Source organism: Eucyclogobius newberryi, unplaced genomic scaffold (assembly GCF_026437365.1).
Source record: "Eucyclogobius newberryi isolate DKJ021-1_F unplaced genomic scaffold, fEucNew1.0.hap1 SCAF_8, whole genome shotgun sequence".
Taxonomy (NCBI): domain Eukaryota; kingdom Metazoa; phylum Chordata; class Actinopteri; order Gobiiformes; family Gobiidae; genus Eucyclogobius; species Eucyclogobius newberryi.
The window spans coordinates 7741198-7756628 of NW_027316500.1; the positions used below are offsets into that span (position 1 = coordinate 7741198).

At 42.4% G+C, this 15431-nt stretch overlaps 1 protein-coding gene across 1 annotated transcript; it reads left to right on the top strand.

The window, feature by feature from the left end:
* Nucleotides 1–723: 723 nt before the first annotated feature.
* Nucleotides 724–11296, top strand: LOC140351140 (radial spoke head protein 6 homolog A-like). Its single transcript, XM_072436845.1, has 10 exons — nt 724–756; nt 1524–1654; nt 4937–5159; nt 5670–5990; nt 6054–6056; nt 6631–6909; nt 7838–8005; nt 8565–8703; nt 8878–8995; nt 11071–11296. The coding sequence occupies exons 2-10, from the start codon at nt 1533–1535 to the stop codon at nt 11294–11296; spliced, it is 1599 nt and encodes a 532-aa protein (XP_072292946.1). The 5' UTR covers nt 724–756; nt 1524–1532.
* The last annotated feature ends 4135 nt before the right edge of the window (nt 11297–15431 follow it).

Here is a 15431-nt window from a genome sequence, read left to right on the forward strand (position 1 = left end):
TCTCCCAGTCTGCACCTGCCAATTTCCACCTTTGGATCTTTGTCCCTCTGTCCACACAGTTTTCAATACAAACCTTAGTGCGTATGAGATAGTGGTCGCTTCCTCTTCTTCTTCTGTGGTGTTTTATGGCGGTTGGTATCCAATTGTTACATCCAAGCAATTGCATAACAACCGTAACTGTGATGTCAGGATTCAGTGATTTAAAGCCAAGACTCTAGAACATCACTTTAAAGTAAATGGCGGCAAATGCTGTTGATGCACTTGGATACCAGCCGCCATAAAACACCAAAGGACAACAAAACTGGGCTAAACACCTTGAGCTCATGGGCTTTGAACTTTGAACTGAATAAGGTCTAAAGGATAAAGTCTAAAGAATAAAGTCTGGCGGTAATGTAACACTTGGATACCAGCCACCATAAAACACCATAGAAGAAAAAGAAGAAGTTGGCATGCCACCCACCATTAAAAGCAACAACAACAACAACAACAACAACAACAACAACAGCAGCGAGTTGAGTTGAGTTCACCTGATTCTCTCTCTCTCTCTCCTTTTTTAAAATTATAATTTATTTTTAACTGTGTAGGGTAAAACACATACTTTGAAGACAAACAACTACAGTAGGTGTCGGTAAATGCCCCTTTTCAGTTTGCTGCCAACTGCCATTGAAAGTAACATCATCATCAACAACAACAACAACAACAACAATAGTTCTAGTCTTTTATGATCAAATCAAGGGTCTTCACCGACCAATCAAGGTAAGAAACTCTTTTCTTTGGACACTGACTAGTGTTTTAGGGTATATTTCAAAGCAAAATGACAGCGCTCAGGTTGATGTGTCGGGTTCTGCAGTCCCGTGCGACTATTCTGTCTACCAGGAGCTGATTTTTTGCATCTCTGGTATTTTTGCCGATGCCTTTCTGAGCAGTGCTCATGTATTGATCCATGTGCCCACTTATCTTAGCCGCCATTATGCCCGACAGGAGCTTCCACCTTAAGGAGAGACAGGTTATTGGCCGATAGTTGGACGGGAGGGACTGTGCCCTTTGAGGGATCCTTCTGGATTATATATATATATATATATATATATATATATATATATATATATATATATATATAAAATATATGTTTTTAGGGTCCATATATTTTATATATATCCCGAGCGCTGCGCGGGAACTGAGCGCTGAGCGGCCGAGTGGGCACCGAGCGCTGCGATACGCATGGAGGAGTGTGATCATATTGGCTTTCTATATCGAGGGAAATGTTTTGGTGTCCCACCGCCATCCTCAAACCTCAGCCCAACGAGAGCACTGAAATGAATGGAGCTGGTAGTTAAAGGTAGAACTTCTCAAATCTCACTTAAATTTGAAAATGTTCTGAAACTCATAACATACTAATTAAATATATACCGCTACAGTAAAAGTAAAAAAGTGAGGAACATCAAAAATCTGCCTTAGCAGAGTAAAAAGACTTCCAAATCTAAAAGCAGTTAAAATGTGTTAAGCAGTGTTGTTTCTTTTCACAGAAAGGAAGAATGTCTGCGGTGGAAACAAACCAGAACCAGGACCAGGACCAGAACAACCCGCAGACACGAGACTTTGCTATGGCGTTAAAGGCTTTTCTTATGAAGTCCAGCACCAAAACAAACACCAACCTGTGAGTGGAACAGCTAACACGTTTTATCAAGAGGGCAACAGGGATTAATTTGACTGCTAATTGTGACTTTTTGACTAAAAAACACAATTTATATTTCATGTGGGCGTATACAGCCTTTAAAACACATACAAAAAGACCATTTTATGACAAAGACAGTGGCATTATCAAATCAAAAAGTCAAAAAAGAGAAAAATTGTCTCAATAACACAAATCGTTTGTATCGTATTTTCCGGACTATAAGTCGCACCAGAGTATAAGTCGCACCAGCCAAAAAATGCATAATAGAGAAGTAAAAAAACATAAGTTGCACTAGAGTATGAAATGTGGTTGCAAGTGTGAAAATAACAAATATTATCACATGTAAATCGCTCCGGAGTATAAGTATAAATATAAGTATAAGTCGCACCCCGGCAAAAACTATGAAAAAAGGTGCAACTTATAGTCCGGAAATACAGTAAAAGTTGTCTATCTAGAACAGACCTGGGCATTTGTGGCCCCAGGGGCCAGATGTGGCCCACGGCATGTTTTAATCTGGCCCCAAGAAAGATTTTAGTTTCTATTTTTTAACTGTCTGTAACATCTGTCTGAACTTATATCCTTAATAAAGATGACATGAAATGTATTAAATAGTAGATTCAATAGCCTATATTTGACAGAAAAGTGATATTTGATTTGATATTTATTTTATTTATATATATATATATATATATATATATATATATATATATATACACCAATGATCGCGGGCCGGCCCTCCGCTACTTGCCTGGATTCGATTATGGCCCTCGGAGGAAAATAATTTCCCACCCCTGATCTAGAAGTCTTTAGTCACTATATTTACTTAACTAACTTAACTTAATTTGGTGATCGATCTATTTAAAAGGCTCAACAAAATGCTTTATAACTAGACGCTGTGCAATGGCAAGAAGCCATTGCAAGAAGCCATTGCGAGTGTCTGCATTGCATGGCCATACGATGATGTCACGCTATGACGTTGATGTCACCAACGATGATGTCACCAATTACCAAACATTCCCTCTCTCTACGAGATAGGGAAAAATCAACGAAAAGTTGACGACGGATCCCGTAAAAACTATAAGATCGAAGCAAAAAGAAAGTAACAGCAAGAATCAGCAAGAGGAATCTGAATCTGTGACGCTGTCACATCTTCCACGCCTAAAAAGGCGTTGGCTTCGCGGTCGTCATCCCAATGTAAAGTGCTCGTTTAGTGCGCACTTTTGCACGGGCTTCGCCCTTTTACAATGGTAATGTTCCATTTTCCTACTACTAATTAGTATGCACGGGGCGTGCATGAGTGAAGGAGTGCGTTAGTGAGTGTTTGGAAGTGGGCGAGCGCTTCGCGCTCGATTTCGTGCGCACTTTCGCTGCCGTGAAACTAATAGGCCTCTCGCCAGCTTGTGGCGCTCTGGCCTAATAATTGTAATAATAATAATAAATATAGCCGCAAGCGGCAATGATCGGCCCTCGCCACGCCGCCGCCACGCCGCCGCCACGCCGCCGCCACGCCGCCGCCACGCCGCCGCCACGCCGCCGCCACGCCGCAAGAGGAGCCCCAATTGTCCTTTTATTACGCCTACTGCTGAATCTGTGACGCTGTCACATCTTCTCCCCTTTGTTTTACCATCAAAAAGCTATTTTATTTTGAATTCTTGGCAAAATGTGCGGCTTTGCCGCACAGACACCGTGACTCTTTGAATGAAAATGTGGATAACTTTTGATGGTCTTGAAGATGAGTCTCACCAAATTTCAGGTTAATAGGGCTGACGCCCTGGGAGGAGTTTGTGAAAGTCTAAAGTGTAAACATGAAAGGTTTCGGTCATCGTTACGGCAACGCCATAACAATTATGACATGGGTCTCATTGACTTTTTTGATGGGGATGCTAAAATTGAGTTGTGTGTCAAATTTCATATAATTTCGCAAAACTAAACATTTAACCTCCATATAAAATCTGTAGGGGGCGCTGTGGCGCCAAATGAATTTATTTCACTTCAAGTAGGTTTAGGGCAAAGAGTTTAACAACTGATTCTAATTTGACGCAATTCGGACTTTATCTGCGCAAACGGCAGAAATTTTAAATATGGGAGATTTCTGAAATTCTAGCTACAGTTTGCGGCTTCGCCGCTCAGAGACCGTGAGAGGTATCAATGTAATTTGGATAACTTTTGATGTCCCACTCCTCAGTAGCATTTTCACCAAATTTCAGCTTTTTAGGGCCAACGCCCTGGGAGGAGTTCGTAAAAGTACGACGTTTGGAAAAACTCCGAAGTCATGTTTAGCCATTTTTGAAGCAATATGGCCGACATTTGGTTGGGCGGACGGCATTGCCGTAATAATATTTTTTACTTCTCTTGTCACCATCTACCTCTGCGCCAAATTTCATGATTCTACGATCAGATTTTTTTTGGGTCATTTCCCATCTCTCAATGCATTTTTGGTACATTTGGTGGCGCTGACGCGCCAATTTTTTTTATTTTAGAAAAGGGAAATAGCCAGAATGTAGAGAGGCACGATTTTTAGAGGTGTGCAAATTTTTGTGACTTTTCGTCAATGTTCACTGGGTGAAAAATAGGGGGGTTGGTCCCGAGAAGAAGAAAGAAAGAAAGAAAGAATAATATTCCGATGCGAAAACAATGTTTCCCATTTTTCAAATATCATAAACTATACATTTTCGGAAAGCGCTCGCGCTTTCCTACCTCATGGTGTGGGTCCCTGGTCACTGACGGGTACTTTCGATAATTTTGAGTGGGCTCCGCCCACTTTGTGTTTTTGGCCCTCTATACAGTAATAATGTTCAATTTTTGCATTACATGCTTATATGCACGGAACATGCAAGAGATGGGGAACGTATTCGTGAGCTCGTCATCCCAATGTAAAGTGCTCGTTTAGTGCGAACTTTTGCACGGGCTTCGCCCGTTTACAACGGTAATGTTCCATTTTCCTACAACTAATTAGTATGCACGGGGCGTGCATGAGTGGAGGAGTGCGTTAGTGAGTGTTTGGAAGTGGGCGAGCGCTTCGCGCTCGATTTCGTGCGCACTACGTGCGCACTTTCGCAGCCGTGCTTCGCACGGCCTTACGAGATTAATAGGCCTCTCGCCAGCTTGTGGCGCTCGGGCCTAATAATAATGAGTTACAAGAACTAATAGTGACTGTGTAATGCATTACACAGTGTAATGCATTACACAGTCACTCAATAAAAACACAGTTCTCTGTAATATTTTCCTCCTTATCGTCACATATAATCTGGTTTTATGTTGCAGTTATGACCACTTGACGCAGGTGCTGTTGAAGATCATGGATGAGCGTCCTCCTGATGTCGTGGACGTGTTTGAGGACATCAGTCGCGAAGTGAAGCGTGCCCAGTTTGTGAACAAACAGAGCACGCTGAGGGACATGAGCGAAGATGACCCTGCTGTGACACTCGCCGAACAACAGCGATCACTGTTCATCTTCCCTGAGGAACAGGACCAGGAAGACGAGCTGGTATATAAATATCCACAGCTAAAGACTGCTTTAATATTTAGGTTTAGTCACTATTTAATAACTGCATGAAACTATTATTCATCTTTGTTTGAGCCAGTTCATTCTAGGTAGTTCATTCTGTGAGTCCTGATTATGTTTTCCTCTTTTATAGTGATTATGGGTTTATAGTTTAGTCTTCTACTTTACTAACAGGACGTTTTACATGTTGTATGTAGCATTTCACTCTTTTCTGTGTTCTCAGATATGGCGTAAACATATTACAATCAATCGGAATCAGAAACTAGAGCTATTGACAGATATTCACAAACTAGGAACTTGGCCAGACCAACATCACATGATCTCTCTGGGTGGAGTCTGTATGTCCTCCCCGTGTTACCAAAGACATGCATGTGTTAGGCAAAACTCTAAATTGGTCCTTGCAAATGAATGTGAGAGGGAATGTTTGTCTGTGTTTTAGGGGAAGAGTGGTTATGTTCACACAAATGTTTACCACATATAAACTCTTTGCAGCTGGAGCCAGCACTGCCCAATTTGACTGAGGTGGGCCATTACCTGGAGCAGATCGGTGTGGGCCCGGGCCGCGGGGAGCTGCTGAAAGTGTATCTGGCTCTGAGGCAGCTGGTGAAAACAAACGCTCTGCCCCGCTGTCGATTCTGGGGCAAGATCCTGGGAATGGAGAGCAACTACATCATCGCAGAGGTGGAGTACAGAGAGGGAGAGGAGGAGGAGGACGAGCGGAGCGAGGAGGAGGAGGAGGAGGAGGAGGAGGAGCAGGAGCAGAGCAAGGGAGAGGCATATGGAGAGAGAGACGAAGAGAAAGAGGAGACTGAGGTGAGAGACACTTAGGTGAGAGTCCACTTCTTTATCCATGGGTTTATGAATGTTGAGAATGAGGGGGTCTTACTCTTGAGAGCCACTTACACATCATGAAACTGGACATTTGATTCTTTTTCAGTTCTGTTTCACATTAATAGACCCAGTAATAATGACAGTGAAGAATGCACATTTTTATTAGCACTAGATTAGCTGTTTTTTTTATTGGGTTTGATGTAGAATAGTTTTTTGTGCAGATATATTTCTAATAAGGCTGTGAAATATATCGTAAAAATATGACACAATGATCACAATGTTATCTAATGCAATAGTCAATATCAATATCAATACAAACTAAATAATCGTAATAACACCAAATTTCTCTATCATTTTCTCCCCTTTTTTAGAAAATAAATAAAAATGTTTTAAAAGTCTGATTGTTCTTGATTAGTCTTGATGTAGTCTGGACGCAATTTGACTAATAAATTCTGGCATGTTAATTTTTTATTTAATATAATACAAATTATAGTGTCAAAAATGATATAAACAATGCAATAATTCCCAAATACTTACCAGTCATATCACAATTATTTTTTGGCTCTTGGCTCTCAGATCTGGTAAAGTTTGAGAAGATAACATGTCTAATTTGTTGTTTTAGATTGAACCTCCTCAGTCGACCTACAAACCACCTCCGGTCGTCCCTGTAGAGGCGCCTGGTACGGGCACAAACAAATGTGTGTACTATGTCAGTAAAGAGCCAGGTTTCCCGTGGACCAAGCTTCCATCGGTGACTCCGGCACAGATCACCTGCGCGCGGCAGATCAGGAAGTTCTTCACTGGGCGACTTGACGCTCCCATCATGAGCTACCCGCCTTTCCCCGGCAACGAAGCAAACTACCTCAGGGCTCAGATCGCTCGAATCTCCGCGGGGACGCAGGTGAGAGGGATCAATTATATGTGTTTTTTTTTTTTCTAATCAAGACTGTACCTTTTTATGTGCCCAGAAAGGTTTGACATTTGTGGAAAGACTGAACAATTTCTGATAAACTTTTACTAATATTGATTTCAGAATATGTAGAGATCCACACTATGAGATAAAAAATATTGACGATAAAGATATCTTAACAAGAAAATCCAGAAAACAATCAAAATGTATTTTTGTATTCCACCAGAAATTCAAAATGACAAGTAAATCTTAATTATACCATAAAAGTGGAACAAATTCTAATTAATTTTGCATATTCTAAATAGAGTGAGATTGACAGGCGGAATCGGTGCGGCATCTGCAGTGATCCGGTCGCTGCATCGGACTGTTGTGTTGAAGAAGGAGCTGAGTCGAAAGACAAAGCTCTCAATTTATCAGGTTGAAATGAGTTTCCTCCGCAGGGTTGCTGGGCGCTCCCTTAGAGATAGGGTGAGGAGCTCAGTCACACGGGAGGAGCTCGGAGTAGAGCCGCTGCTCCTCCACGTCTAGAGGAGCCAGCTTCTGGATGGCGCCTCCCTGGGGAGGTGTCTGGGAGTCCCTGCTTAGACTGCTGCCCCCACGACCCGGCCCCGGATAACTGGAAGATGATGAATGGATGGATATTTTAAAATTGTTGACAGATATTTCCCACTTCTATTAAGTTTAGCAGGTTTTAAGTCGAATGAATTGCAGGCTCCGATAAATGCAAATTTAGCGACTGCCAGTTAACTGGCGGTTGGCAGTCAACTGAAAAGGTGCATTTGCCGCCACTTACAGTAGTACGTCGTCTTCCTTTGGTGTTTTATGTTGATTGGTACCCATAGTGTTACATTACTGCCACCTACAGTAGTTTTAATTTCATAGCATCATCTTGAGCTTAATTTCTTGCTCCTCTCTGCAGGTGAGTCCACTGGGTTTTTACCAGTTCAAAGAAGAGGAGGGATTCGAGGAGGATGAGCTGCCCCCGGACAGTTACGAGGTCAACCCAGAGTTTGAGGGCATCTCTGCTGCCAAACTGTCCAAGTCTCTGTCCTCTTGGGTTCACCACACGCAGCACATTCTGGTGCAGGTCAGGCAACATTTGAACGACACCTGCCTACACTTTATTGTCCCATTCGACCCATTCTTCAATGCCGCTGGGGAAACTGTCAGGAGGAGCAGAACCAGATCCACATCTCTGGTAGATTTGGTCAGGACTGCTGTAGCCGGAGGATTTTACCTGGTGCATGTTTTGGGTTGTTGGGGGAAACCAGAGCCTGAATCCCACCCAGACACAGGGAGAAACATGCAAACTCCAGACAGAAAGGCCCGGCTTGTCACCAAATTTTTACACCAATTTTTAGTAACATTGAGCTTACTCAAATACTAAATCTTGGTTGTTGGAATTTTGGTTGTTTTTACACAAAGTGCCTTATTAAAAAAAAAAAAAAAAAAACATTACATAATGAAAAACTTGAATAAATGTTTTTCTTACATCTTTGACCATAAACAGAGGAATTATCAAACACATCTATGAAATTAATATTTGTTCCTATTCACCTGCCGTGTCTCCTGCAGTGACGTCCTGTAACTCCTGATCTCTAATCTGCAGTTGTTAATGATGTATTGTATTCTTGCTGATGCTGCAGGGTCGCTGTACGTGGGTGAACCTCACAATTAAAGCTGAGGAGTTGAACGATGAGGAGGAGGAGGAGAAAGAGGAGGAGCCGGAGGAAGCTGAGCCTGAGATAGGGCCTCCGCTGCTCACAACACTGTCCCAAGACGCAGGTACACGGGCATTTGCCTTTAGATTATTATTTTGTCTCAATAAATCAAGAACTTATTCCATAATTATATCCAAACAAGATATATCCATACAAAGTTTTAATTCTATGTAAATATAATTCAAAGTAAATGTTTCATCGACCATTAAGAATCTGTGGATGAATGTCTGTGTTGTAGAGCTGTTCCACACACCTCCGTGGTCTCTGAGGTTATCGTCCTATCTGGTTCCAGAAAATGCTGTGGCCTATGTCCGCTCCAATCTGTGGCCCGGGGCTTACGCTTACGCCACTGGAAAGTAAGACTGTAATTTTTACTGTACAATAGAATTTCTTTGTTATTGTCGGATAAAATTAACAATGAAATTCAGTCTTGCAACAAAAAATAGGGTGAATTAAATTACTATTTTAGTTGTCCTTCGTTTCCAAATGTTAGCTTAAAGGCGCAATGGACGATTTTTTGGCGATTTGAGAACGCAGGCGGAAGTGCGCATGTGCACTCCCCCGTGCGGACCGATACAACACACACGTGCGTTTGTTTATTAGCGCAACGGATCACATCGCATCTCTCGTCTCCCGTAGATTTCCGTCTCTTCTGAGTCAACTCGAACTGTCCTTCTCCGTCTTCATTTTGCCCCATACACTGAGGGAACTATATTATGATAGATCAATGTGCTTAGACACGCAGAAATGTGGGACGAGCCGCACGCGGCTGCAGGTGAGCGGTAGGTGCGTTTTATGATTGATACGTGGCAGGACTAATCGACAGTCCACGCCACGAGGAAATAAGACTCAAATTTATGCCGAAAAAATCGTCCATTCAACCTTTAAGAGCAGAGAGTTTAAACACAAGTGAAACAGAATCATCATGCACATGGTCTCTATTATTATGGAGGCAATCACATGCTATAATGTCCTCTGGAGACAGTGTTGGGAAGTACCTAAAAGCATGTACCAAAATATGTTATTAATGTTATGTTATTAATAATTAGTTTCAGTACAGTTCCCATATTTTCCGGATTATAAATCGCTCCGGAGTAGAAGTCGCACCAGCCAAAAATGCATAATAGAGAGGAAAAAAACATGTCTCACTGGAGTATTAGTAAGTCGCATTTTTGGGGAAAATGTATTAAATAAAATCCAAAACCAAGAACAGACATTTCATCTTGAAATTCAGCTACATGACCCATAGACAACGAACTGTAACAGACTAAGTGTGTCATAAGTGTCTGGTATGTTAACGTAACATATGAACAGTTATTCAGATAACTATAGCATAAAGAACATGCTAACAAGTTTACCAAAGCATCAATTTTACCCCAAATCACTAAATCCATAAAATTCTTCTTCCTCGGTGTCACTTCTAAACAACTCGGCAAACTCCGGAGGTAGAGGAAGTGCAGATTCTTCTTCTGTGTCGCTTAGAGCCTAGAGCTCCCTAGAGTGCCCTCATGTGAAATGCAGTTGCCAGTGGGAAAATAGCGAATAATATCACATATAAGTCGCTCTGGAGCATAAGTTGAACCCCTGCCAAAACTATGAAATGTTGCGACTTATAGTCCGGAAAATACGGTACACTTTCATTTGGAGGCATTCATCACAACTCTTCATTGTGCAAGTCAGTCGGATCTGCACGGTGTAATAGTACATTTTTTGCAGTGTGTGCATTTGTGTCATATCATTCTCTAATTAGTGATAACTCAAATGGTTTCCGTTCATCTCCTGTCCACACTCAATCCAGTTGGTGGCGGTAAATGCACCTTGTCAGTTGGCTGCCAACCGCCATTAAAAAGAGCATACAGCTGCTTATACCTATGTTGTGTTTTTTACACTATAAAATACACCTGTAAAAGTATTCTCAGCATTCAGAATACAGTACTCTGATTGGACTCTGCAACAATATGTTACAAGTTAAGTTAGTGTATTTATTTGAGACAGGGGCAGTGCACAGCATACATTAACCTTATCAGGAGATACATTGTACCAGCCAAAAAAAGATTAACTTTTCACTATTCTTTAAATAAATAAATGTTTTGGTTTTCTTTTCAACTTTTCTCTGTCTGCAGAGAACACACAGTGTTGTAATGTCTAATCTTATTTTGTATAAAATATCATGTTAGTTTAACAGTTCAATGCAACATGTAAAAATTGCAGTTCTCTGGCTCATCGAGCCATTTAGATGATTATTTATGGTTTAATCCATATTCAGCTCACTTATTTTCAATAGTTCCTGGACGAATGAGGGATTACATCGACGTAGGTCCAGGAGAATTAAAGAATGAATAATGAACTGTTTAACTGACAAATTCAGATTTCAAGTGCAAATTATATTAGTCTTATTTGCTTGACTCTTGCGCTGCTAAACCATTTGCAGAAAGTTTGAAAACATCTACATCGGCTGGGGCCTGAAGTATGCAGGCGAAGGTTACAGCCCACCTGTGCCACCTCCGCCTCAGACTGAGTACCCGAGCGGCCCTGAGATCACAGAAGCCCTGGACCCCACTGTGGAGAAGGAGCAGGAACTCAAGGAGTTGGAGGAGCAGGAGGCGGCCAAAGAGGAGAAGGATGATTCAGACGAAGAGGAGGATGAGGACGACTGAGAGGAACTCTATAAAGACTGTCTTATTGAGTGACGATAACCCAGTCACTCAAATAGTCACTTCATAATACATGGTCAATATTTGTTCTCGTTGTTTTTTATTTTCGTTTTTTCACGGTTTTCATTTTTCATGTTTCACAGGTTACATTGTTTTGGTTCCAATTCAAAGTTCTTTCAGTAAATATTTTTTGTTTGATTTTTGCTATTTTTTATTATTCCTCAGTCTTGTCCTTTTTTTAAGGATTCGTCGTAAAAGCAATTTTTCCTACATCTTAAGCTAGGTTCACACTGCTGCGTCCAAAGCGTCCATTTTGCATTCAAAGTCTATGTGGACGTGCGTCTTGGACGCCCAGCGGTACGAATCCTGTTTTTGCAGCGCAAATCCTGCGTTTCGAGTGTTTGACGCGGAGCGTCCGGGGCGTTTGAGCGTCCAAAGTGTCGACCCGGGAGAAGACCCAAAACAAACCCCACAACGATAAAAAAAATCCTCAAGACGCAGCAGACTCTTGGAGCAAATAATGATATTCACTAAACTCTGCTCACCTCTGAAGTATCTGCGTGTCCCAGACAAGCCCCGGAGTCCATCGCGTCGCCGTTTTTGGACTTTGTAAAGTTAATACACCAGAGCCACTTTCTCCACCTGTTCTGCCATCGCACAGCTACACGGGGAAAGACAACAGCTCCTCCACTGCGCATGTGCGCTGGACGCCTCGGATGCGTCTGCTAGTGATTTTATTGTTGGACACATGTCCGGGGCGTCCAGGATTTCTGCACGGTTCTGACTTCTCTTCTACTTCTTCGGCGCTCAATGGCGGTCTTAGATGGAGGACATCTCCTTTAGTCTTTATTCTTTAGACCTCACGCTTTAGACTTCTCCCCCCTTCTTCAATGTTTTAAACTGACCGACTGGACCTTAAGCTAATTATGTGTATCAGATGCATGTGTTTTCATATCAAACACCTGTTAATCTTTCTTAACAGGTGTCTCACAATCTCAATCTTTTATGATGAATGAGCTGGCAATCAAAAGAAAATACGAATCCACAGTATGTTTCCTTGACATTACTTTGTCATTTTAATTTTCGGGGGTGATTTTAGTTCAGTATTGTGTTGGACTTCATACAGTTTAACTGTTTGGTTCAGGAACAAATTATAAAACTATAACTGCATGTCTGGGTTCATTTATCAGAAGCTAAATTTAGCATGCTAACTGCTGCTTTATTGCTAACATACATGAATAACAAAATACATTTTGAATCCCTTAATCAAACACGTGCCAGATTGAATATTTACGTTATTTATTTTCAAACGGCTGTTTTCCTTTGCTTCTGATCGCTAGTTCTCAATAGCTTAAAGACTAAAAGAACATCTATCAATTTTTATCTGCTGTCAATCTTCTGTTACTTTTAATGGCAGTTGGCCATTAAAAGCCAACTGCCATTACAACCATGCGTGGACTGGCACGCATGGTTGTTGTTGGAACGACAGAGGAAAAGTTATAGTAGTGATCATTTATTCACACAATCATAAATGGTTTACCAGTTCGTTGTATTAAAGGAATAATAGAGAATTTTTCGCCGATTTGAGAACTCTAGCGACTGTCTTTCTCTGTGGTCGAACAGTCTTTCTCTGTGGTCATTTTTGTTCTGTACACTGAAGAAATTCACTAAACACACCGGCATGTCAACCACGCATTCGCAGCCAGGGAACTGTGCTGCTCTCCTGGAGACGAGCCACAACAAGCTTTCAGGTGTGCAGTAGGTGCGTCCTATGATTGACATGTGAATGAACTACTCGGCTGTTCACGCCACGAGGAAATGAGACTCAGATTTGGTGCCAACTGTAATAGTTAAGGCAAGTCAGGATCTCCTCCGGGGCATCTGAAATGACTCAGTTAGGGCTTGGACAGCAAGGCTCTACACCGCAGGTAGATGCCTGGCAAACAGCAGGCCATACATCCTGGAGGTTGCACACTACGCGGGCCCATGGTAGCACTGGCCCATGATAGCACACTCAATTTTACAGCAATTAATTTCATACACAATGGTCTCATCCAGATGTTGCTAACGTTAAGATACCTGGACAGAGGAGCGATGTGGAGCAATAGATCCATGGGACCAACACAGAAGTGTTGGTGTCATTCATCCTACTGGGGCAAACATAAGGGGAGTTGCATTGTTGATTTCAAGGCAAATAGCTTTTGAGCATGGCTTTGAATGTGGAGACCAGGAGGGCAGATGTATGCTGGTTAAGGGAGCTATTTTAAAACTTACAAATCAAGTTAGAAATCTGGGGGTAATAATTTGGAGAGACTTATCCATGCGTTTGTCTCCAGTAGATTTGACTACTGTAACGGCCTGCTCACTGGCCTCTCCAAACGAGCTGTAAAACAGCTGCAGTACATCCAGAACGCTGCTGCTCGGGTCCTGACTATAACCAGGAAGTACCATCACATTAGTCCTGTTCTCAGGTCTCTGCACTGGCTCCTGTGGCTCAGAGAAGAGACTTTAAAGCAGCTCTGCTTGTGTACAAGTCTCTCCATGGCCTAGCACCAAAGTACATCTTGGACATGTTAGTGCCATATGAACCACCTCGGACTCTGAAGACCTCAGGGACCGGCCTCCTGCTGGTGCCAGAGTCAGGACTAAACATGGACCGGCCTCCTGCTGGTGCCCAGAGTCAGGACTAAACATGGACCGGCCTCCTGCTGGTGCCAGAGTCAGGACTAAACATGGACCGGCCTCCTGCTGGTGCCAGAGTCAGGACTAAACATGGACCGGCCTCCTGCTGGTGCCAGAGTCAGGACTAAACATGGACCGGCCTCCTGCTGGTGCCAGAGTCAGGACTAAACATGGACCGGCCTCCTGCTGGTGCCAGAGTCAGGACTAAACATGGACCGGCCTCCTGCTGGTGCCAGAGTCAGGACTAAACATGGACCGGCCTCCTGCTGGTGCCCAGAGTCAGGACTAAACATGGACCGGCCTCCTGCTGGTGCCAGAGTCAGGACTAAACATGGACCGGCCTCCTGCTGGTGCCAGAGTCAGGACTAAACATGGACCGGCCTCCTGCTGGTGCCAGAGTCAGGACTAAACATGGACCGGCCTCCTGCTGGTGCCCAGAGTCAAGACTAAACATGGACCGGCCTCCTGCTGGTGCCCAGAGTCAGGACTAAACATGGACCGGCCTCCTGCTGGTGCCAGAGTCAGGACTAAACATGGACCGGCCTCCTGCTGGTGCCAGAGTCAGGACTAAACATGGACCGGCCTCCTGCTGGTGCCCAGAGTCAGGACTAAACATGGACCGGCCTCCTGCTGGTGCCAGAGTCAGGACTAAACATGGACCGGCCTCCTGCTGGTGCCAGAGTCAGGACTAAACATGGGGAATCTGCGTTTCAGTTTTATGCAGCTAAAATCTAACAGCTAAAAACTGTTTTGATTAGCTGCCCATATGACTGAAAGGATTTTCTTTGCACTCTTCTCTTTTATTTCTTAAACTTTCTGTAATTTCTTTGTGATTTGAATGTATTTTTTCCTGCTGTGTGAAGCACTTTGAATTGCCTTGTGTATGAAATGTGCTCTACAAATAAACTTGCCTTTATGCAACTAACAAGCTCAAACAGGTGCTACTAATTTAGATTAGTAAGGGGAGTCGAGGTGGACTTTTTAAAGGCAGATTAACAGGTCTTTGAGAGCCAGAATTCTTGCAGATTGGCAGGTGTCAAATACTTATTTGCGGCAATAACATACAAATATATTATTTAAAAATCATATAATGTGATATCTGGATTTTTTTAGATTCTGTCTCTCACAGTTGAAATGCAACTAGGATGGAAATGATGACCACTTCATAATTTTTAAGTAGAAGAACTTACAAAGTTGCAGGGTTATTTTCCTCACTTTATGAACATGGCATTTCCTCACGCTCCTAAAGTGAAAGAAACACATTACAAAATAATGAACAATATCTACCCATCCAAAGTATCACTTCAATTACTATTCACAATTCAAGAAAACACGTTCTGTGAAAAGATATTGAAAACACTGATCATCTTTTATTCTATTGTGCTGCAATCCATTATTTCTGGTTGGAAATACAAAATTTTATCAATTGTTGTATTATCATCAAACTTGTATTATT

What these genes read in the sequence shown, in the direction of transcription:
- LOC140351140 (XM_072436845.1), top strand. Translation starts at nt 1,533, where the DNA reads ATGTCTGCGGTGGAAACAAACCAGAACCAGGACCAGGACCAGAACAAC. An exon ending in ACCAAAACAAACACCAACCT is followed by an intron (nt 1,655 to 4,936) that starts GTGAGTGGAACA and finishes TTTATGTTGCAG; the next exon opens with TTATGACCACTTGACGCAGG. An exon ending in CGCAGCACATTCTGGTGCAG is followed by an intron (nt 8,006 to 8,564) that starts GTCAGGCAACAT and finishes CTGATGCTGCAG; the next exon opens with GGTCGCTGTACGTGGGTGAA.